The sequence below is a fragment of the Lathamus discolor genome, chromosome 1, assembly GCF_037157495.1.
Source record: "Lathamus discolor isolate bLatDis1 chromosome 1, bLatDis1.hap1, whole genome shotgun sequence".
NCBI lineage: Eukaryota > Metazoa > Chordata > Aves > Psittaciformes > Psittacidae > Lathamus > Lathamus discolor.
Window position 1 is genome coordinate 103,430,046 of NC_088884.1, and position 24,513 is coordinate 103,454,558.

General features: G+C 43.0%; 1 protein-coding gene across 3 annotated transcripts; it reads right to left on the bottom strand.

Annotated features, from left to right (window-relative positions):
• Window positions 1-1,500: 1,500 nt before the first annotated feature.
• LOC136018953 (glycerol-3-phosphate acyltransferase 3) lies at window positions 1,501-24,202 on the bottom strand. Of its 3 annotated transcripts, XM_065688649.1 has the most exons (13): window positions 23,948-24,190; window positions 17,469-17,612; window positions 14,209-14,278; window positions 8,718-8,988; window positions 8,149-8,223; window positions 7,564-7,653; window positions 7,267-7,360; window positions 6,755-6,870; window positions 5,243-5,298; window positions 4,679-4,764; window positions 4,017-4,145; window positions 3,470-3,549; window positions 1,501-2,662 (listed from the first exon to the last, which is right to left on the bottom strand). In XM_065688649.1, the coding sequence occupies exons 1-13, from the start codon at window positions 24,089-24,091 to the stop codon at window positions 2,536-2,538; spliced, it is 1,482 nt and encodes a 493-aa protein (XP_065544721.1). In that variant the 5' UTR covers window positions 24,092-24,190; the 3' UTR covers window positions 1,501-2,535. The 3 variants fall into 3 exon arrangements, with proteins under 3 accessions (XP_065544721.1, XP_065544731.1, XP_065544739.1); XM_065688659.1 differs by lacking the exon at window positions 17,469-17,612 and having other exon boundaries at window positions 23,948-24,187; XM_065688667.1 differs by lacking the exons at window positions 14,209-14,278; window positions 17,469-17,612 and having other exon boundaries at window positions 23,948-24,202.
• Window positions 24,203-24,513: the final 311 nt, after the last annotated feature.

Consider the following 24,513-nt stretch of genomic DNA (forward strand, 5'->3'; position numbering starts at 1 on the left):
CAGGATCAAAAAAAAACTCATTAGCTTATTCACCTACATCTTCTCCACTTATGCAACAACTGAGTGATGCCTCTTCTCCCAGCCAGATAAACTCAACTTATGCAGACCTTAGTACCACTTATACAGCTCATCTATTCATTTTCTTGATAATTAATGTCCAAACCAAGGCAGATTTTGTTGAACAATGAGTTCAGTAGATGTTATTTGTAAATCTGTTGAAGTCAGTTTCTGAAGTCACAAAACTCCACTTGGCTTGCCAATGGAGTTGGCAATGGAGTTTCCTCAGTGTCATTGTATTACCATATTGTCATCATCCTTTGACTTAAGCATCCTTTGCCTTAAAAGCCAATTTTGCCCTAAGCAAGAAGCAAACATCAGTCTTCAGCATTTCTCCCAGAGATCACAGTCCTGCTCCTATAACCATGTCCACTTAACAGGGCATCCAGTGGGCACAGCTGAGACTTCAAAAACCACTGTAGTTCAATTACTGATCACCAGCTCCAAAAGCAGGAAGAAATAGAGGAACATCAGTCCATAAACCGACTATAAAGATTCTCTTCAGAATCATGTATTTAAGCCTTCAAACTAATTTCTATTCCATCTGCAGAGGAGACATCACAACTTATACCATAGAAGAAATATTCTATATACACACACCTGAATACTTATATGTAATAGATATTTACTCATCTTAATAGTAATAATTCAGTTCAAAGTTGAACTAGATTCACATTAGGCAAAAAAATACCCAAACCTTTGTCTCACTTGTTTTACCACTCTAACCCTTTTAACATGAAAAAAATCTTGTTCTTAAAGGGCATGCTAAACCTGAAAGCATTTCTCCAAAAGCCCCTTTCTCAATGTGTTTCTTCCAAGGTCACATACCTGCATCAGGCTTCACAACCAGATTTCCAATACAAGGCATGATATGCTACATGCCTATATAATATTCACTGAATAAATATACAGTTGTCCTTGTGTAAGTGCAGAGACTGCAGGATAACAGAAAACTGATCAGGAACCTTTTTCTGTGACATATGTTCTAACAGATTGTTAAACTTGATCATCGGCTATGGAACAGGTTGGGGCTTTTTTCAGCATTAAACTGGAAGTATCTTTGGTACAGGAAAAGACTACTTAAAAATTAATTTAGTTTGTTAAAAATTTAGAAGCTCACGGTTGTTTTCCAGTCAATTACAGATTCATTAATTGAGTCTACCTGATGTGACTTCATGTTGTAATTTCAAGTTCAGTCTGCATGATGAGTCATTCCTTCCCTAAAAAGGAAAAACACTAAGCCATGCATGTTCCCTACTGTCCAAGGAAGGTGGGGGGGGAAGGGAAACTAGTCAGGTTAGAAATCTAGTAACAGCTCAACAATAATTACTCCTTTCATCACGGTAACTTAAGTTTCCATGACCCTAATTTTAAGTTTTCAGGAAGTACAACCGGTTTATTTCTACACATTTAGAGAAGAGTAAAAATACCGCACAAGACCCATTAGAAATATAGAATTTATTTCTCTTTACATTCAGACAATAGTATATTGCAGATTCAAACATGCCACACTTGTATCACAGGTGACTTACGGATCCTGTATTTATAGTTGTGATAGCCATTTCTAGCCCAGATCAACACAAAATGTGCTTCTGGAGTGGCTCTCTTGAGCTCTTTAAGCCATTAGCAGCCATTTTTGCAAAGGCTAATCTTGAAAAACCACCTCAAAAATTCATTTGTTAATGCCTATGTTAAAACAGCTGCTTGTGGTATCTTCATAGCCCCAGATCTCAAGAAAGCAATTTTGACAGTAGCAGTGGACAGAGAGATTGAGGACTTGCCCTTTATCTTCCCTCCCTCAGGCAGCAGTTCTCAATAAAGGCAATAACATGTTATAAGGCCACCACAATCTCCATGGTTCATAAACTGTGCTTTTGGCAGGGCAGCTCCTTTCCCATCCTTTAGGGTCTGCAGCCCTTGCTTCCCTCCCCACCTTGCACATCCAGGTGCAAGCCAATCAAAAAAGTCAGTATTACAGTTCTGACAACATCCTAAAACATGTTAATTAAGTCATCTACAACTAAGTCTGTGAGCAACAGGAAAAGGTAAAATTTTGTTATGTTTAAACCTTCAAAGTACCATGAACAAGAGGTATTTTCACAACCAGTGTCCCGACAGCATCTGTTCAATGCATTTCCCTTCACCTTACAAGCTCAGAAAAACTGATGCTTTTTAACTTTTGTCTCAAGTCCCCACACATTCAGCTCAAGAATACCACCAGCTGCAGTGCATCATCACATGGAGAGGGGCAAGAGAGTAAGAAGAGTGAAAAGGGAGGGAGTAGTACAGACACACTGTCCTTGGCAGGCTCTGCACCAGCCATACAGAGAATATGCATACAGGTGATGACAGATTTTATTTCTCCAGTTTGTGTTTTGGTTTTATTTTTTGGTGGTGGGTTTTGTTTGTTCTTAATTAAAAAAAAAGACTATTCCTGCTAAGGCTGGTTGTGCAAAACTAGTTTTCAAGAACCACCATTCAGTCTGACTCTGTTCCTGCAGACAGGTTTCCTACTGATCCATTTCTCACTAGCATCTTGCTGAAGTTTTTCTGCTGTTCTTCCTTGAAAGTATCTTTGACTTTTGCCCGTTTCAGCCCTCCATCCCTGGAACAGAGCAAGAGAAAAAAGTAACCCATCATGATTATTACCACTGTTGTTATCAAGCTCTATAATATTATCTGAAGCCAATTCTAGAGTCATAACCTAGATTAGTAAAAAGGCTTTCTTCAGAACGTCTAGAACATCCAAGTATGTTGATTAAAACATCTGCCTTAAGCCATAATGCTTATTCAGTCCAAATTTTGAGTTTAGCCCATTAAAGAAACCTACTCATGTTTATAACAGGTTGCACCTACCATCAAAATCTTTGCCAATCCGGGATGCTATTTCCCTAGACTGTAGAGGCAGTCAATCTTGTGCAGTTTCTTGCCTTACTTCACTCAGAGGATTTGTGGATTCTCTTCATCTGAATCTTGCTCTCAGTTTTCTTCATACAGTCTTATCAAATCTAGGCATTATACTGCTACTTACTAAGGTAGGACATGAAAAAGTCCAAGCAGAAAGCCAAGCCCTGCATTTCACATTTTGTTGTCTGTCAGTTTTGCAGAGTAACTTCACTTCTGCTCCTTATCTTTGCATGAGCCTCAACATAAGAAACAACTGTGAAGGAGCCCTCTTTGAAAGTACAAAGCCTTTAGGTTAAACTCACTGCATAAGAGCTACATGCTCCAAGGACTTCATGCATCTTTTTTTATTTTTATTTTCACATACACACGTGAAGTTACTCACTTGTTTTCTCCTGAGTGCAATGAAGTTATATTGAATGCTATCTGTCACAAAGCTAAAGGAGGAAGCCCCTCTCAATCAAACAACAGATAGCCCATGAACTCTAACAAGGATGGCATGACTCACCAGGGAAGTTCAGTCAGTCCTCCTTGGCGAGCAATGGCTGACCTCACTCTGTTGGCAAACTGAACAGCATCTTCACCTTCCTTTAAGGGTCATAAATTCAACATGATCAAAGCAGAGAGCAGTAAATTGAAACGAAGTTCCATAGCACTTTTCATTTGCTGCCTCATCAAATTAGCTCACTGCCAAACGATCCTTATCATGCCAACACGATCTGATGTTCTAATGTGATAATTATTTAGCTCATTTTTCCCCTAAAGTGTTGAAATTAAGGGCAAATTTTGCTCCAACAGGATGGAACATTAAAAGCACTGCTACTGTGAACAGCACTACATTTACTACTATCCTTTGCATATTTGACGCACTGCTGATGGTGCTAAGCTGCATCAGGAAAAGCTAGTCCAATCATACAAAGTCAACACTAACAGAAGTCCAGTATAAAACTCTAATTTGGAAACACAGGGTAGGTAGGGGTTTAAGGGAAAAGGAGAGGCACTTGCAGACACAGTCAGGTACTAAATAGTGGTCAGTCAACCAGATGCTACATTACCTGTCTAACCATTGGTGGCATGTACCATACATCGCAAACAATGGCCCAGCTGGTCATTATTCGCAGCAGATAGCTCACAATGTTATATTTGCTGCTGTTCCAGAATGCATCTCCAAACTGAGGATCATACTGTAAGAGATCACAAAAAACATACAACAAAACCTTTTCCCCACAGACCATCACAGTCTGTATCTCAGATCTGAGGTGGATGCTTTCAGTCACATGCTAGAGTAAATTGACAGCTGATCTGTTTGCTCAGAGTGGGGCTTTAGAACAATAAACCTGTGCTTATTAGTGCTGCTTGTGATTACATGACAGAACCAGAAGCACATGTTACCCATTTGCCCTAACAGCCAAAAGAGCTAAGTCTGCTGCAAGCTGCATGCTTCCCTTCAGCACTGGCAAGGATTAGCCAGATCTCCCTTCCTCCCAACTTTCTGAAGGAAGAGGCTGAGCCAACCAGGTCCTACCAGCCACGCTCTATAGGCTGAAGGACTTCACTTCCATTTCAGCCACTTCTACTCTAGGAGTCTCCCACAGCATGTAGCCAATTGCCAAAGCTACTGTGCTTTCATTAGCAGCTGTATCAAGACAGCTTCCTACCACCCTGACAAAAGCAGATGCCAAACTTTGAAATTTGGCTGACAGCTATTTCCACTTACTTTGATTGCAACAGGATAGATTGTCCCTCCTATTTCAAAGCTCCCCTTCTTGAACATCATCACAGAAGTATTGTTTATGCAGGTACCTGTCCAGAAAAGAAACTGGAGTCATTACTTCACACAACCTATGACATTTTGATAGCAACACTCCATCAGTGAGCAGGTCTTAGACTCACTGAGGAGGAAATGCAGACTCTTTATGGGTATGTTAAGCATCTCTCCCCTGCTTGCTTTTATTCTTTGTCTTGTGACTGACTGAATGAATACAGAACATGTACGAAAAACAGCACAAGGCTGAGGTTAGATCCGTAGGACAGTGAATTGATATTCACAAGGTAAAAGAACCAATCTTCCCATTCTCCAACCAAAGCTTCTGCCAGGAGACCCAACAACTTCAAACAGTACTATGTTGTCTTTGTGTAACCTCTTTAAAGAGGAAAAAAAGGAATGCCCTAATAAAATCTAAGACAGAGATTAAGATATACTTGAGCAACAGAAGCTATGAAAAGAGAGCAGGCACGACATCTACACTGAACAGAGATAAGGAACATTTCAGCTTCTTACCTTCTGGAAAAATTAAGATTGGGAGCTTGTTTTTATCTGCCACATGTTCCCTGAGTCTGTGGAAGCAAAAGGAAAGACTAAAACAGTTCTTTTCCACTATTTTTTCCCCAGGCAGATGCATTAAAAATATCTTTACATAGAACACATTTGTTTAAAACCAAAACCTTTTACTGGACAGCAATTTGCACATGCTTTTGTGTTTCTAAGAAACATGAAGCTTTGTGCAAGCCATACCTTAGGTCCCTAGCAGATTACACTGAGGCAACATCCCGTTTTCTTTCCTCCACGTTATTTTACTAATGCCTGTCAGGGAAGCTAGCAAACGTATGCCACTCAGTCCAACAACTCAACCTGCAATAAATTGCCTACATAAGAAAAAAGTCTTGTGCAGTGATGTGTCCAGACTCTCCTTACTTAACAGCAGATTTCTTAAAAAGGACCCCTAAATGCCTACAGCTCACACTATTTGAGTAATATTCACACAACTTGGCAAAGCTGTCCTGCTGTGCAGAGGCCAGTAAGGGGATGAAGAAGTTAACCTGTCAGAATTAACCTAAAAGTTTTTTAAAAATTCAGAAGAATTTCTGTCACTGTGCTACACGGTTCATGGGTATGCCTCTGGTGACAGTCTGCAGTTAACTGCCTTTGTAAGCAGCTCAGTTTTATAATTAGACATATTTTTGTCCCCCACCCAAAAAAGCAATCCTTGTTATTTCTAGTGGCTCACAATTTCAAATGAAGTCAAGATAGTTTGTGTCACACAAAGACCACTTTTTATCAGTATTTCTCTTCAAGAGAAAGTCACAGAGTTTTCATTATCTTCACATCCTTTCAAAATGTATATCTGAATACATCAGACATTAGTTATTAAGCTGATGGCTACCCAAATGAGATTGTTCTTGAGTCTGCATGGCCTTTGTTCTGAACCATTTCATCCTGTATAACCTTTTCAAGCCTTCATTGGTGAGCTGGGAACCTGGCATTTTGACCAGTCTACTATACCAAAGCCCACATAGGCGAGCACATTCTGGTCATTCTGAATGATCCAGTTTGCTGCATACCACCGTTCTCTAACTCACTTCAAGAACTGCTGTTGAGCTACTAGTATACTTATTGCTTCCAATCCTATCTATATCTACCAATTTGCAATACCCCACATCACTCCAGCCTACAGTAATGTGGGATTGCAGATAACTTGTATCTTTATAATTAGTATTTATAAGCAGCAGTCATTATTTAGACTAAGACAACTATATATGGCTTTTGCTAAAAGAAGATGCTTTTGCGAGTCTTTTGCCCTCTTGAGATCCCAAGAGTACAAGTTTCCCCTTTCCATTTGTAACCTCATTAGCTTCTTGGCTTCTGTCTTTCAGAAGATTTAATTCCTTATCTGGGTCTTTAATTATTCTATGACTCTTTGAGGATTACACACCCAGACACGGCTTCTAAGGCTCCGGTAGGTACCGGAGTTATGCTAGCACTGCAATTCCCGGGCTCCAATCCACACCTCACCTTTTTGCCACTAGATGGCGGTCTTTGACTTCAGAGCGTTCAAACCAGACATGAGGACAGGCCTTGACTGTCGCTCTCTGAATAATTCCCATTAGTCCACCGTGAACCTGGCCAACCTGCAAGCCCAATAAGGCACGTCAGTATGTGAGGCACCTGAAAAACAAGACTTTCTCTTCTTCCTGCCCCTCAGAAAAGCCCCAAACACACTGCAAACCAGGAGTGCCCAGTGCCCATAAAGCTACTGAAATGCATTCACTTGAAAGGATCTACACACATGCATGGAAGCCTGGTCTCAAGTATTTCATCAGATGAAGAGCCTAGCATTGACACTGCCAGGAATTTGTTATTGGTAGAGCAATTTCAACATAACTTGTACTTTTTCCCACTGATTAGTGTTGAAGTTAACATCTCTACTGTGAAAAGTTCACTAATGAACTCCACAACCAATACCCCACAATCTTTCTTTCCTGGTCTCTCTCCCTCTGCTGTGGTGACCATGGGTCTCCTCATACCATTGCATAGCATCCATCATTTGTCAAAATGATCGCATCTATCGGTGATGTGTGGTTGGCAACACAAATTCCTCCTTTCTGAGGTTTGTTTTCCCTGCAATTACATACATTTTTGTTAGACTACCAGTATGCTGAACACCACAATACAAACAACAGTTTCATAAAGCTCTCAGGCAAGTCAACACTTTGCGGGACATTAACCTGCACATCAGGGAAGAACTGCCCCACTCCAAATGGGATACTCACATACACAGAAGTATACACACACTTTTGCTATCATAATGTCAGCTCACTTACTTGTTATGGTAATGGATAGTACCAGACAGAGCTCTGACAAGGATGCGGGAGCATGTGAGGTGGACCACTCCACTCAGATAGTTTTTCACACTGAAAGAAATTGCAGGCATCTGGAGCACCCTGTAAAGCAGCTAGACACACACAATATTCTCCAGCCTATTCAACACAACTCAGGGCTGAATTTTCCAAGTACTCCGGAGCAGAAGGTTATTCCCAGCTGTACTACTCATTTGCCATAGCGGCTCAACCAAGACACGCCGTATCAGTGGTCTCACTTACCTGGGCAAGGCTGTCAACTCCTCACTGTGTATATTTTATCCCAGCAATGTTATCTTCCCTACAGTGCTCTCTTTGAGTCTCTCATGACAGCAAGAGGAGCCCATCAGAAATCACCAAACTCAGTGCCAAGCCTGGCAAGAAATCAGCCTCAGCCCAAGTTCAAAACATCACTAAAAGCAAGGCCACAAGCTTGTGGGCAGACTATCAGTAGTCTATGACTTGCAAAATCTGTCCAGTCCTAATCTTGAGTGGTTTGCACTCATGCAACTTGGCAAGTTTGCCTCACATACCACACACAGTACCTACCTGCTGTTAGGCAGCTGTCCTACGATCACTGTCCCCACAATCATGGAGGTAATCCCAATGGCAGCAAGGGTAATGCTACAGACAGAAGGGACATTACATCAATATAAGTAGTTTTGTTCATTTTAATATCACTTTGATTTTAAAATGGAAAGGGATTGCAGGAATTCAGTTATTCCTCAGTTCTCTTTAACCCACCAGTTCCCTGGCATTGCTTAAGAATTCCTTGACATTGCTCAAAATCACAGTCTAGCAGAGGCAGCAGATTCAGACAGCCCAATGCTGTCAGAGAGTTTTAGAGATCACCCAACGTACACCTAGGTTGCCAATACACATGACTCAGGGAAGAATTCACAGAAAAGAGGGCCATTAGCCTTACTCTCCAAAATAGGCAGCGAGATAAAAGCGTTCTGAATAGCTTCTTGACCATCTGAAGGAGAGTTTAAGCAGGTTAATTGTCTGTATCTGCTAATGCTGCTTTTGGGTTAAAAAAGCTGAGATGACATTTCCCAAGAAAACACAAAATTAGGCGTTCCCAGACTGGCAAAATTCCTCAGCACCCATGAGCTTACCGCAGGGGCAGCAGGAAGCAGTATCGCACTACAACCCCAATGACCCACACAATAGTTAGCCTCAGGCTGATGTAGTGGAAGTTGACATTAGTCCTTGTTAGAAGATTCCAGGAAACCAGCTCTTCAGAGGAAAATCTTTGGGTGACTTCATCTTCCACAATGGCCTCAAACCCTTTTCTGCAGAAGTAGAATATGTCAGAGAATTCAAAGTCCACTCGATGCGGATGCACAATTTCTTTCTCCATAGGCGTTTCATCTCTTTCAATGATACCTTGGGAAGGAAAGAGTAAATATATAAGGAAAACACTCTATACAGTAACCGTAATCCTCCAAACCACTTGCCACTCCACATTATTCAAGGAGACCAATTTACTCTCAGAGCCCCTCCTATGATAACAAGACCAGATGGGTAACTGAACACAGAATAGACTTCGACAGGCCAGATCTAGCTCTTCTTCCTCGCATGAAGAAATTGTGCAGCAAATATACCAAGTTATATTGCCCATTGAAGATGAAGCAAGAAAACAAAGCCTTTCCCATCATCTGAGAAGTCCTTAACTCCACAAATTCATCGAAGACCACCTTATGCTTCCAAAGGAAGCCAAGCAAACCCTTGCCCTTTTCAGTCCCCTCCAGTGCTCTGTGTATTTAAGGGCATTCAGTCTTTCCCATGGAGGCTTCCCTGTTCCCTAGGCTTATCTCTTGTTAGACAACAAGATCTGTTGTGGGACAACAGATAGCTAGATTCAGCTGAGATATGCTCTACTGCTACCTGCCAAACCCCCAGGCTGCAACAGCTATCTCACATCTGTGCACGGCCCAGCTCTGAACCAAATACACCTCTCTCCCTTCACAGCACAAGTCTCTTCTGTAAGCATAGACAGAACCACAGTAATTTTTTATTTCAAATCAAACACTCCAACACATCCAATGTCAAAGATGCCTAGTGGCGCCTTGATATAATTTAGTTTGGCACTAACAGTTGTGTTTCAGTTGAACTCTGTCCACATAAGCCTCACAATAGAAAAGAAACCTGGAGAGTTCAGAATTGCACTACAAGTATTCCCTCTTCTCCCTTTTTGTTTTTTATACTTACAGTCCGATAAGAATGAATTTCTAAGAGCTTTCAAAGGCAAGAACAAATTGTGTAAACTAAATATAAAGATCAAGTAGCTGCTTTCTGACAATCAAGTCTGGTTCTAGAAACTGATGACTGAAGAAATCTAGAGTAACATTTAACTAGAAAAAACATCCCGTGAGACAGTCAACTAGGATTACAGAGATCCAAGTTCAGGTTGTCACTCTATCAGACACCCTCTGGCAAATTGCATAATCTGTGCTCCCATGTTGAGATGAAAAAATTGGAAAGAAGGAAGCACCCAACCGCTTCAAGCTACTAGGCATTTCCTACAAACACACATCCTGCCGTGTGCAAATCTGCATCCCAGGGAATATAAGCCAGCAGAAAAATCCTGTGAATATATTTGCTGCGCAAATCACATGCAATGTTTAAATTATAAGTGACATGGAAAAATCTTTGTATTGCATTGTAGCATACATATGGAGCAATGCAAGAAGCTCCAAGATACAGGTCCCACAGACCACTGAGGTAAACACTAAAGAACAACATGCAAGAGATGCCACACTGCAACAAAATCTGTTAGCACCTTCAGCTCTGAACTTGACAGCCACAATTAGCAACTCCACTGGCAGACAACCTCAGTGCATTGTACTATCACTAGCCTATAAATATAAATCATTAATAAGGCACACCCAAACACCTCCATGACTTTTGGGATCTAAATTATACAAATATGCATCACATCAAACATTTAGCAGGATGAAGTACACTCGTATTGCATTTGAAACCCAAACCAGAGCTCTAGTTTGTGGTTCCATTTTTATCCTTCAGTCCCTTAAATCTCTACATTGTGAAACATCCAGGACTGCAGGTGAATCAGCCCAACCTGTCTGCCTCAGGCTGCTCCTGGGGTAGGAGACTGGTCGTAGTCAAAACACACGTCAGGGGAACTCTCCAGCACCCATCACACAGTACCTCTCTTCTCTCCAGTTCCAAGGAAAACTGGGAATCCTCCCTCCTTATCCAGCCCCCATTTCAGCAAACAAGCAGTGAGCTCCCCTGGCTCTTCTTGGCTGAAACCAGCCCAGGGTTCGAGTTTAACACACTGCTGGCACAGCCAAGAGCACAGCTCCAATGACTTGCTTCAGCAGCCTGTGCTGTTGTTGTCACACAACATCCCCGTGCACAAGCTGCCTTTCAGGCTTAGGACAAGCTACTCCAAGAGCCAAGATCTCAGCAGCACCTGAAGGGATTATGAATAGAATTAACGCACATGCTGCTAGCATGATACACTTAGCCTTCTTATAATCAGAAGTAACATTTAATGGCCTTTAATCCCTTGGCTATGAGCAGAGCTGAGCTTGCCAAAGACAGATGAAAGGAGAGCGGCAGGAGTATATAATGCAGGAGTACAGCAAACATCACTCAAACAAAAAAACCTGCAGCCGCTACTTTACTCAGTGTCACAGCACAAGCCCCAAGCCTTAAAACTCACACACTCTAATCAGCTAAATCATACCAGGCTCAAATTTTACACTACCTACTTACAACCACACTATTTGCATAAGCTTTTCTTTTAGTGGATGTCACTTTCAGAACTCTGACCTGACAGCATTTTTGTGGCTTTTAAACCCACCAACTTGAAGAGAACTGCCTTTCCACACAGCCAACACCCACACTGACAGCTGAAACCTGGCTATTTAGCTGCAATGAGATAGACTTCCAGCCCCCCAGTACCTGCTCAGCCAACAGCTACCTACCATTGGACTTGGCACATAAACACACTACCCTCTAACACCAGAGGACCTTAAGGTGGCAGCACCAGGTAATTCCCACATAGCAACTACACCAGCCAACATTTTTCTTGGAACCATTCCTCATCACACCTCCAACACAGGGGCACTGGTTGCATTTCTGTCAACAGATGTGAAATATACTGGATATGGTACTGCAGAGAAAGGTAGTGTCCCCTCAGTCATGCTCTCTCATCTTTCATATTGAGGGACACTGGATTTTAAGGTCTTTCAGAAGAACCATTTTCCGCTCTGCCTGGAAACAAGAAAAACTGCATAATGCAATGCAATGCTCCCTACTATACTGACCTACCACCTAGTGAGGACTGGATAGTGAGGAAAGATTGAAGAAGTGCTAGCATTCCCCTTCAGCAAGTGTGTAACATGCACCCTGTTTTAATCACTACTCCATAATTCATTATCACCAGGATTTTCTTCTCCCTCAGTAAATACTGTAAAACGTAACTGGGCCTCTCCACCTGCTCTCATTCTGTCACCTCAGGGGATGCCAATTTATATACTGCACTTTTAGGTCTACACCTGCCCTGGCCCTGAAGTACTTTCATCCACATACAGGAATCCAGACTCCTAATCACAAGTCAGTCCTATGCTTAAAAAACTCCCCAAAGCAGTATACAGAACGCAACTTGGCACTGCTGACTCCACATCTCACCTGCTCCTCATACCTTCTCAAGTGAGGAATAGTTAAAGGGAACAGCTTACTACAGGAAGTCGTCTACAGGGGAAAAATTTTTTATTTTTAATTTCAAATATGAAAAAGATATTAAAAGTGTGCTTCACAACACCACTGCAATTGTGTATCTTCATCCATTAGATCGCTTGAACATAGCCTGCATGCAATAATTTATATAAATTACTTCAGGCCATTTTTACTAACTAGCACTAATGCTTCAGACAGCTGAGCGCACTCAGATAAATCTAAGTTCTGAACTATAGCACATATTAGCACTATACACCTACTCTGTCACACATACAGGGGGAATAGACACTTGTGGTTTTATGGAAAGATATACATAAACTACTAGCCGGGTCACTCTCCCATTACCTTTCTTTTCTAGAGAAGAAAAAGCTACATGCCACAATGATCAGATGTCTAAGAAGACAAAAGCTCCTACTGTGCAGCTAAAGCAGTACATTTGGATCTCTTGCCCACTCACTGACCCATGACATGATGGGATACTATCATCCTTACAGGAAGAAAAAGGATATGTTGCTGCATCCCTGACAACCTGTGAAACAAATAGCAGGGCACTGACAATATTTGGAAGGATCACTTGCCTTATCTCCTCCCCATCCTCCAGAAGAATGAACCCAAACCCAAAACTTTCAGGACACTCATGAGCAATACTTTGAAAGCCACTCTGAAGTCAGTAATTAAATAAGATTAATTTTAAACTGTTTCAAGAGCTGCTGTGCAGTACCTCCAGTTTATTATTACACATGCTAACTAACAGTAGCATGTGCTACCATCAGAGCCTGTTTCATGCCTGGCCTGCAGATAGTGCAATACCAGTGTTTACAGTATTGATAAGGATACTCCTCTGGAGATGAAAGGCACGCAACCAGTTCAGCAGTTCAGTTCCTATTACTGCATCATGTTTACGTGAGCTAATTTGTAGAATCAGGTAACAACTGACTTGTCTATTAACTGGCAAGGTGGTCCTGCTTCCACAGCTGCACTGCCTAATGAGACAGCACACAGAAAATGCTGATGCTGCTGCCAAATACTGTCAAGAAATGAGAAAATCAATAGCAACAGCAAGGCAGTCAGAAATCAGGAGATAACCAAGCACTAGCTGCAATGCCTTGTTCAGCATCCTCATACTTCCTGGGCAAACTCAAGACTGTTTTCACTGTGCTTACTGCTCCCAACTCTTACAGCCAACTCTGACCTAGTACAGCCTAGCACAACATGCACAGTATGGGTTAGGATACAGTAAAAGAACTAATTTCAAAATTAGGCTAAAGGAAGAAACATGAAGCAACTCTTCAGCTGTTGTTCTACAAATGCTGAGTGCAAGAAGTTTGCCTGGCAAACACTGAGGTAACTCCAGGGGGGGCAAAAGATAAATAGCAGCTGACTGAAAAAAAGAGAACCAGTGTAACACCACATACTTCCATCCAACAGTCCTACAACAGAAAAAGCACTGAGCTTGAGAAAGAAAAGTGCTGTCCACTAAACATTCAGATGTTCCCAGACACTAAGAGCACTCAGATGCAGTTAGGACCGAGACAGCTGGCCAGCAGGCCTGCAAGAGGGTTCAAGACAAAATCCAAGCTTGTACTGTATCTCTCAAAAATTCTCTCAACGGAAGACAGTCTCCATCATAAGCTCTACTTTGTTTTGTTAAACTTAATGTTATTTCATACCTTTCATTTCCTTATCCCTTGATTTTTCAACCATTCAGCACAAGCCAGTAAAAGAAGTGTATCACTCTGCAGGAACAGTTCTGGTGCCAGTAGCATTGCAAAACAATTAAATGCAAGAATTAGCTTCTCCAGTTCTCTCAGGTACACATCTAACTTCATTTGAAAAGGGCTCAGTGCTACTTTAAAACATTAATTTTATCAATATGACTTTACCCCCAGCTCTCACCATTAGTAGCAGAAGTCTTTATCTGTGGCTGTGGCTTTTTGACACCTTTTTCTATCCGTATAGTTGCCCACTGTTGAAGAGAAAGAAAATATTAATTTCACAAATGCAGTTTTCACTTAAGATAAAAGCCACTTAAAAAAGCAGCAGTTAATCAAAGACAGGTTGTGATTTTCAAAGAATATCTTCACCAGGCAATCATCACCCATCTTCTTCAGCTGGGTCCACACACAGTTTCTCCAAAGAAACACTGCACCAGTGTACTTCATCAAAAGGAACCCCAGTGCCAGTCAGTACTTCCCAACTGCTTGCAGCCTTCCAAGCCGACTGTGCCCCACAGATGTTTCAGTTCCTGCTCAGATACATAGCCGCCAAGAGCCTGAGATAGGCCTCTGACAGCCTTGCTACTCGCACACCAGCCACCAAATCATGCATGCATGGGAAGCTCCAGGAGCTGAGCAAGACACCAGCCCCTGAGCACAACAGCACACATTCACAGAGCCAGACATACCACAACTCAGCTGAAAAAAATAAAACAGCATTTGCAGTCATAGGAAGTCTCATTTAAGTTCAGTCTCATATAAAATAGGATTGCCCCAACATTTTTCCAAGCTGAGCAAAATTGAAATTTCCCTTACACTGCAGCTGCTCATTTCTTAACATTTTAAATCTCTGAGCAGCAGAAAAACAGGACAAATCACCACCTCTAGTGTACAGCTGCAGAAAGCCCCTTCTCCTGTCCTTGGGAAGGGCTGCCAGCTCACTGGGGTTAACCTGCTCTTTTCTAGTAGGTGGGCTGGAAGAGGGAAATTGAAACAGGTGATAAAGTATGCTCTGCATTCCAAGGAGTGTCCAAGCTTCCCAGTAGCTATGCTCACTGCAAACCCCTGTGGCAGGGCCACACACACAGGCATCAGGACACTTCCTCTCATCTCCAGCCCTGAAGCAGCTGGAGCCAGTTTAACCTGTTCTCAGGCCAAATGGCCATCTTGACACTTCAGCTGACTCAGTTCCACACACTGCTTTTAAATAGCCTTTTCACCTCCTACATCAGGCTTCCTTTTTACTGGGTAAACAATCACAACTCCTTTGCCACCCCAAAGCCTGACCATGATGACAGAGTAGCCCTTCTGACCTGGATCCTTCCTTTCCCCATGTGGCAGCTTTGTGAAGGGATGGAAAGCTCAGCCAAAGAGGACTGACTGACTTTGTGGATCCTCATTATTGGCATTAACTCCTCACCCATGAGGCTTAATACTATTTCTAGGAATACTGTTATAATAGGTGTTTCCAAGACAGGTGACCTGGCTGAAATGAGCTCACATCCAAAGTCCAGGATACTACCCTGTTCAAGCATGAACAACCTCAGCAGTATCAAAGGTATGCTTTGTTTTAACAGCATACAGATGGTCCTCACTGGTCTGCACAGGAAAGGACCAGACCAATGCTAAACCATGTAGTTTCCGTCTCTCCAACAGAGCTGTAGGGCATTTAGGGACACAATTATCTTTCAAAAGGTCAGTATCCTGTCTCATGGCATTACCTCCACCATGTAACTCCTCAGCAGCTAGGACTGCTTACTGTTTCAGGTCTTGCTTAATCCCAACCTACTCTGCCAAAATATTCACTTGGGGCTGTTTTCAGTTCTGCTGCTGCTAAGGCAACAGCAGTTCCAGGAGCTAATTTTACCTGTAGGAGTAACTCAGTACTTTGTGGCTACACATCATTCTCAGCAGTGCTATGGCCATGAAAGTTCTGGAAAATGCCAAAACAAAATATTGTCCAAGAAAGCAGCTATTCATAATACCTCAATTTCTACATTTCTTCTACTGAATGGATTTGGGGGTACAGACAGACCAATGAATGCATTACACAATCATTCTCTCACCAGACTTGAGCCACTATATTCAATGAATTAAAATCCCCACAAGCTGATAAGTTACTTATTACATAGAAGAGCAAGAACATATACGGCTATGGTCTCAGCCATATGTACACTAGCTGAGAAAATAATTTTCCATCTTCCAAATCCTCTCAAACTAGTAATCAAAACATAGCACTGCCACCTTTTGCTTTGCAAAACCTGGAAGAACAATTTCTGTTTGGTGCTCAGAAAAAGCATAAAACACTCCCTACACAATGCTCTTGCTGCAGAAATCCTGCTGTTACAAGTTCACATTTGACAGTGCCAAAAGTTTGAGCCTCAGCACAAGCCATGAAGACACAAGCTATTGCAACATGCCTTTGTTAATGCCTCAAAAGCTTGCAAATACTACTATACTATTTTGACATTTTTCTACACAAAGGAGGCAGTGAACTCCTCCAAAAGGAGGAACTGCAGTCATGTAACCCAAGTACCTTTCTACTGCATTTACCTACCCTATTGCTTCTCAAGTAGTCTGACCTTTGGTCCACAGGTTCCTATAACTCCATAAAGCTGCAGCACCCCACCTGGGCACATGGGAGGGATAGAGGCAAAGAGAAAGAATGGAAATGCTAGTTCCCCTTGACCTCTACACATGCCCTCCCAGGAGATGCAAGCACCACCACAAGCTTGACACCAGCGTGGCATCTAGCACAAAGGTTGCACAGAGCATTCCAGGGAACAGATTACTTGTGCTAAAGCAATTTTACTTCTAGTGCCAGATCTCCCTGGGGATTTAAGCATGCTTCATAAAACCAGCAAGGGTGAGACCGGCTCCCCTCTTTTGCTCCCTTTTTGGCCAGGAGCTTTTGAGGATTCATAACGGCCCACATCTATCAGAAGCTATAGCAAGTAAGTTTTAAGTTCTCTGTGTCAGCTTTCTTCTTCCCTCAATTTCATATATTTCCTGCATCATATTTTCAAAAACTGTATGTTCCAGCAATCAAGCAAATCAGACATTTTTACTTAACTTAAACTAATCCTTCCACCTAAAAAAGGCACTATCAAAGCCAAAATTTGGTATTTGATCAAGTGAAAAGCTTGTTTATACCCAGTTTGGAAAACAAGAGAGACACCACATGCAGCATGTGAGTAATTTCCCCTCCTTCCTGCTAGACAGGAATTTGCACCATCCATTACCACTTCAGCTGGATCCTACACTAAAGAAAAGCTTTATACTACAAAGACCTACCATAATGTAAGATGATCCATCACACAGAAGGGAAAATAATGTGTTTATGTATTACAGATCAAAACAGAACAAAATAAGGCATAGACTCCATTCTACTCCAGAGATGAGCAAAAGCAGACTGGCAGGTCTTTTGGATTTATCACTTACTAGTAACATTGACTGGTATCTTAAGTGGCTTCTCCCAGTTTGCGGGTTGGTGCCGAGCAGGCAGTCCCAAATACCTTGAAGCAGATCCAAGTCTTTAGCATGGATTCCTGAAGCAGTTTTGGGGAATGAGTATAAAACAGGCTCCTAAACAGATTAAAAACAGTACTGCAGCTGAGGTTACCCATTGAACTAACACAAAGTTAGAAAGCAGCATGATCATAGAAATTACATAAACACCACCACAGGTCTGATTTTGAAATTTTGGTATTCCAACTGCTCTAGACAAAGTAGCTTGAATGCTTTAATTACAGAAGACACAGTCTGAAGACACCACACTTCACTAGGCGAGGAAAAGATATGAACCTTTCCCTGCAAAGATTTCCCTCCTCAACCCCATAGAAAAGGCTTCTAATTTATCAGCACCATAAAAACAACCAAACAGCAAGTCATCAGCCTATACAATACAGCCAATAAGAAATCTCATTTATACATCACTAAGCAATTCCCACATATATCAGGTCTTATGCAGCACTTGAGAAATATCCAGTTAGATCACAGAGGCAATACACACATTATTTACAAGAGATGTAAAAAAAAAAAAAAACAACAAACCAACTCATCTCCAGATAAGATAGTTATCAGGCAACTATTTCCAAAGGCAAGCTTGACATGCTATTTCATGAAAGCGCATCTAGAGATACTTTGTTAGGATCAACCACAAGTTATTATGAACACTTCAGGAACTTCCCGCATTTCACTAACAGATGGACCTTTGCCTTTTACCCTATTTATCACCTTTACATCACCTCTGGTTTAATAAGCAATGCTTGACAATTATTCAGAAGAGGAATTATTTACAATAACTGAAATCCACAGTCATGCGGCGTTAGATCACTGATGTTCCCCTACTTAAACGGACTGCCAGGTCATGTTCAGAGCAAAAGTTTATATGCTAGCTTAGGTGAGTGCTCCTCCTTGGAGGCTCTCCAAACTTCAGTAACAAAGACTTCACAGCACCTCCCATACCATGCTACATTAAGACAGCAAAATCTGCATGCCAATTATTGGGTTGCTTTGTGTGAGGAGAGGAAACCACCACCACCAAGAGGAGCAACCATTCCTGAGAGAGCAAAATGCCCTTTGTGGTCTCCCATGACATCTTTTCCTCATTCTGATGGGACATCCTTACCACTGCCTCAAAGCAGCTTTCCAAATTCTTCTGCACACAAGTTGTATAACAAGTCCTTCCTGGTGAACAGGTATCCAAAGAACAATAGAGTCCAGCAGGAAAAAGAAACAAGGGGATCAGCAACAGAAATGCCAAGCAGCTTCTCATACACCAGCAACACAAACTGTTACTTTAAGGCAAGCTCTGTATACAGCTGGTGTTATTTTAACAGCATTTACTTGACAATATCAGAAATCCCAGTATTCACATGCTGTGAAATTGAGAGCAAGTTCAGATCAGAGTTGCAAACCAGAAAGACGCTGTGTTAACTAGTGATGCAACCCCAGCTGTGCCAACCTTACTTATGTGCAAGGAGCCTTTATGAAAAGACACCTAACAGCCTTCATAGGACTGGGGTCTAAGTTAAAACAGCCCAGGGATTTACTTCAAGACCATGCAGCAGATTTACTGAAATACTATTCCAAAAGACAGTTCAAGCTCTGTAAACAAGGGTGCCTCAATTCACATAAGGCACATTTCCAAGACATGCTTCTTGTTAACATCTGAGCTGGCAGCCATCAGAGTTACTGTCTCACTTCAGAGCTCTCTGTTTCTCCCTCTGCCCTGCAGTCCTTGCAGGGTATCAATTACACAGAGGCCTTCATTGTCACTGAGCAATGACATTAGTCAGCAAAGCCTGCTTCAGAGGCCAGTGAGTTAAAGAGGGAACAGTCAAAAATGATTCACTGATTTATTAGCTTACACATTGTCCTTTTCCCTTCCCCGCCCTTATACGCACCACCACCTGCAATACTGATGGTGGCTCACAGGAAGAAGCTGTGATCTGAAATACTTTGAAAAGGACAGCCGCACTGCCAGGGTCATCTACAACGCAAGTTAACTTTTGCTTCACCTCCCAGATACTGAATAATGTTACACCCTTATCTAGCAAAAGTACATTTGCATAAGCAGCTATGAGAATTGCTTCTGTTACAAAAGGCCACTATTAAACCCAGATGGATTAGTTACAAAAAAACACCAATGATTTCAAGTATATGTTGTGCATTACAGCAAAACCAACCACCCAAGAAATGCTTTTTCTATTAACTGCAAGCCCCACAGTCAAAGAGCCTCAGGAGATCAGAGAGGAGAGGTGTGTGTGCATTCAAAGTGCTTGCAGTCATCAGCAAACCATTAGCCCAAAAATACACACTAACATGATGTTAGTTTATAGCCAGGCTGTTTCTTAATACAAGTGTGACCCAACAACTTCACTTCCCTCAGGCTAGCTCATTTCTTAATTCACAAGTAACATGCATCACACAGTTTAAAACTACAAGAAGTGTTTTTCCACTACAAAGAGCAAGCAGGGCAGTCTGTACAAGTGTGACTGACAAGTCAACCCTACTGTCTCAAGGAACTAGGAACACCCAAAAAACCCAGCAGACTAAAAAAAAAAACAACCCACCAAACCCAAGAAAAGTATTGGAACTAGCTCTTAAAAAGGTGAGCTACAATCTGTGAAGCAGCAATCATCCCACAGGGGGGACTCATCACTAGATATATAGGCACACAATCTAAACTAGTCCTACAGATTTTCTACAAACTAATGGAAACAGATTGCTCCATGGTAGCAGCTGCTCTATGGGCCTTAATGAAACAAATCACTTTCTGAAAGGCTGGATTTCTCCATTGCTTGTCAGGAGAGCTCAAATGGCATGCCTGCAGGGGCCTTATCGACCCTAACTCATAGCAGACATTATAAAAAAGTAAATTAACTAAGAGGAAAAATAAGACCAAGAGATAAAGACACACTAAATTTAAAATTGGAAGCTATCTGATGATGTTTAAAAACAAGCAGAAATGCAGCGTGGTTGCAGGAGGCAGTCCTCAGCACTTCAGCAATAAGAAAGATTTCTGTGGCAAGTGATTTCACAAGCATCAGCATGGCGGATGACTAACCCAGACTAGTTCCTCATAGGAACAAACAGCTGCTAGATATGCTTTTACAAAAATAATTCACCATTTAACAAAAAAAACCCAAACATGCTAACATGGTGCCAAAGATCCTTTTATTAGCACAGAAAGGGAACCCACAGGCACAAGTGAGCAGTGTCCTAAGCTTAGTTTGGTAAGGCAATTCAGAAGCAAGTTAATATACTTTAAGGAATATCAATGTGATGGGGGAAGCCAGTTTTCTAATAGCAAGTAGTCTGCCTGTCATACTGCCTTCCTTGCATTGGAATAGCTGGTCATCCTTTTCTGCTCTTTTTCCCCCCTTTCCACACAGGAAAAAAAAAAATATTCTCCATATGAAGCTGGTCATCCCTAGCACAGTACTTCAGAGTCAAATGCAAGCTCCAAAGCAACCCAGGAGAAGCACATCCTCAACACTTGCTGTCTGCACAAGCTGCATTTTGCTTAGAAACACGTGCCTTGCAGAGGCATCCCAGCACAGAGAAAAAGCTATTGTGCGCTAACTGATCTCCCTTGTCAGTAACATCAGACAATCAAAGTACAAGAACACTTTGTTCCTAAAAGAAGCTCTTCTCCTCCCTTTTCTTGGACCATGCTTGCAGAAACAGATTTATTTTTATTGGCAGGAAAAAAAACCTCAAGTCCAGTATCATCCTCAGCTTGCTCCCTACCACAGCCTAGATGACAACTAAACACCACAGACTCATTTTTATATGCCTTATTTCATCTGATATGACAGTGGATTAGCAGACTGTAGACTCTCCATCTACACAGTCCCTGGACTATAATACCCAGTTGACAAGACTTGGACCTCACAACAGATTAGCTTTAACAAAACACATATTGTTACCTGACAAAGGCTGTGCAAGAAATAAACCTCACAGCCACTGTACCCTCCCACTATGCCAACATGTGGGATATAAACAGGCAAAGCCAGAGAGCAACATGGCATTCAGCTGGCATGCAAAAACGTCTACCACTCTGCAGACAGCTCAGGCGATATAACCCACTAAAGAGGAAACAAAGGCAGCAGCACCACCACCATCTTACTGAATGTCTTGCAGGCTCAAGAGCCTATGCTCCTGAAAAGACAAGGAAGACTGCCCGGGAGATCCAGGGCTGGAAGCTTAGGGAAGCTATTAAGTTAATCTGTGGGCTGAAAAAAGTTTTAGCCATCAGATATTGCAGCATCCTATGACTCAACATACCCACAAAATGGACCACTGCTTCTCAGGAAAATGTCTGCATACTCAGATCAACATCCCAGAAGTTTCAGACACCCAGGCAAGCACAAGGCTAGCAGCTATGTATTTAACACTTGATGTTAATGTGCTTTTTGGCAGGGAAAAGTCAGGTGTGACAACACATTTTCAGGCACTCTTGCAGGCACTGCTTAGAACTGGTTGGCGGACTATCAGCCTGTCTTTGTCAGGATGCTAACCAAGACAGACTTTTGAGCCAAGAAACAGGAAGCATTTCACACCAAAAAAACCCCAAAAACAAAACCCCACCCCTACAGGTATTCTGAGGGCATAAAGAATTCACAGGCAAGGTGAGACCAAGTTGAGATAAGTGGATTACCTAGGTGGATTGCACTTCTTCACTTTCCTGCAGCAAATCCACTCTCTTCCTCAGAACACTTCCCCATTTGTCACTGGCTTTTCTTTTATCTATACATAATATTATATATGATATTTATATACAGACTATTAATATCACATTTTTCATATATGAATGAATGGCTCATAATGCCAGAAATTATGTCATGAAAAATTAATGGCAACTGTCAAGATAAGTCATTACTTCCTCCCTTAGGCATCACAAGAATTCTTACGAGTCACTATCATTGATATGCCATCAGCTGCTTCTCCATACTTCTACCGAAGCCATTTTGAATCACCTCTTGTTGCAACACTTGATGACACTAAAAAAATACCTATTAATGATCTAAGAATAAAGAATGTAAATTGCCAAATGGTTAATCACAGGTGAAGGCAAGGTCATCCAAACAAGACTATCTTACTAGGCCATCTGGCTTGCTCCCTCGGGCCAGCGTGACCTTCATCACCTCAGCTTCTGCTATCCAAAATTTCTTTTCCAGCAACAGCTGTGTCTTCTACCCCTAACAGTTTTCCTCATACAATCCAAGGCCCCAGAAACTACTTCAAGCAGGCTGATTCTCACCCAAAACCTTACAGCATTTTAACTTGAAGGTACATTTAACAGACAATATTTTTATTAGTGGCTGGTGGGTTTTTTTAGCTGAGCACCAATGATCCTGAAGGCACAGAAGAACATTAGCAAGGTTTGACTGAAAAAGCTCATAGAACACAAATACATTAGACTAAAGCTACTTTCCATAGTCACACATCAATGTGTATTGCATTGCCACAGACTGTTCCTTGTGCCATTTTACTTCTTAAAACTGTTTTGCTCAGTTGGGTTCTCCTCCTTCTTGGAAAAAGCATAATGAAGATTTAACTACGATAATTTCTGCCAATCATTTTGGAACACTTCCTCACCACCACTCCGGGCTTCAGAGGGAGCACTTTCACACACATACGAACTATGCCCAGCCCGGAAAGCAGCTCCTTTGTGAGAAACTCATTTCCCCAGAAAATTTGGGGAAGATGGAGACTGAGGTGCTGGACACGGTCAATAGAATGGGCACTCAGATCTCTTGAGCGTCAGCACTCCGTACACTTGCAGTCACAGGCCCCGGGCATGCTGCCAGGTATTTATACCCTCCAAGAACATAACCCAGCACAGTTTCTCAGGTAGGGCGCAATTGACACCATGCAGAAACAACCACACCCAGGACATGGTACAGCCTTAGGTAACAGTTTACTTCACGCTCCTGCAGGTCCAAAGGAGTCCACGCTGGAGGCTTCACCACCACTAAATTTATACACATTTAGGTTTCTGCCAAAGGGCCCGAACACCAAAAGCACAGAGGAATACAGCCAGGCAGCACATAACCTACTCCTCCCCTCCCAAGCCCTCACCCTCCCAAGCGACAGCGCTTCTCTGGGCTGCCCACCCCCTCACACCTGCCCGCGGGGCCTTCGCGCCCAGGGCAGCGCCGCGATCACGCTTCCACCGGCCGGAGGGAGCCGAGCCCCGGCCAGCGGACCCCACCAAGCCTCCAGAGGGACGAGCCACAAACGCGCCGGCGCCACTGGGCGGAGAGAGACAGCCCGGGCCACGGGAAAGGTAGGCAGGCCCAGCCCCCCCGAGGTGCCCCCCCGCCCCAAGCCGGCCCCAAGCGACACCTCACGGGGGACGCCATTTTGGGTCCCCCTACCTGTTTGAGGGGACAGCGGCCTCCACCTACCTCCAACGTCTTCACTAGGACCCATAAATAGGCCTCGGAGATGCCCAGTGAGACGCCCAGCGCCGAGGGCAGCACGATGAGGGTGAACACGAGTGCCACCCATGCCGCGCCCACCCGCAACACCACCGACCACACGTCCTCCATCGCGGGCACTGCCCGACGACGCCACCGCCGCCGCCGGTACTGAAGGGGCGGACTCTGGCACCCGCCGCCCTAAAGCCCCGCGGCCGGGCCGGCCCCGCCCCGCTCCGCCCGGCCGGGGCCGGGCAAGGGCAGCACCGCCCCGTCGCCGGGTGAAGTTAAAGAGGGCCATGGGGGTGATTAGTTTGAGTGTCTCGTAAGTACCTGCCGGCGGAGAGCGGAGGGTGCTGCTTGCAGAACGCATCCTTTGGGCAACACAGGCCTACGGAGATAGGGCTTCGCCTCCGAGATGGTGCTTGCGGGATGGAAGGCAGCTGAAAACAGGCCGCGTTCGCGCTGAAAACTTCTCGCTTAGGGAAAACGGGTCCCAGCGTCAGCAGCGCTGCATGGGCAGGAAAGCCATAGGAAGCCCCAAAACAGCAGTT

Coding starts and splice junctions, on each gene's coding strand:
- LOC136018953 (XM_065688649.1), bottom strand. CDS start 24,091: ATGGAGGACGTGTGGTCGGTGGTGTTGCGGGTGGGCGCGGCATGGGTG. Junction 8,989..14,208: donor AAAGACTTCTGCTACTAATG/GTGAGAGCTGGG, acceptor TTCCTTCCCAAG/GTATCATTGAAAGAGATGAA. Junction 5,299..6,754: donor CGCCATCTAGTGGCAAAAAG/GTGAGGTGTGGA, acceptor TTGCTTCCACAG/ACTCAGGGAACATGTGGCAG.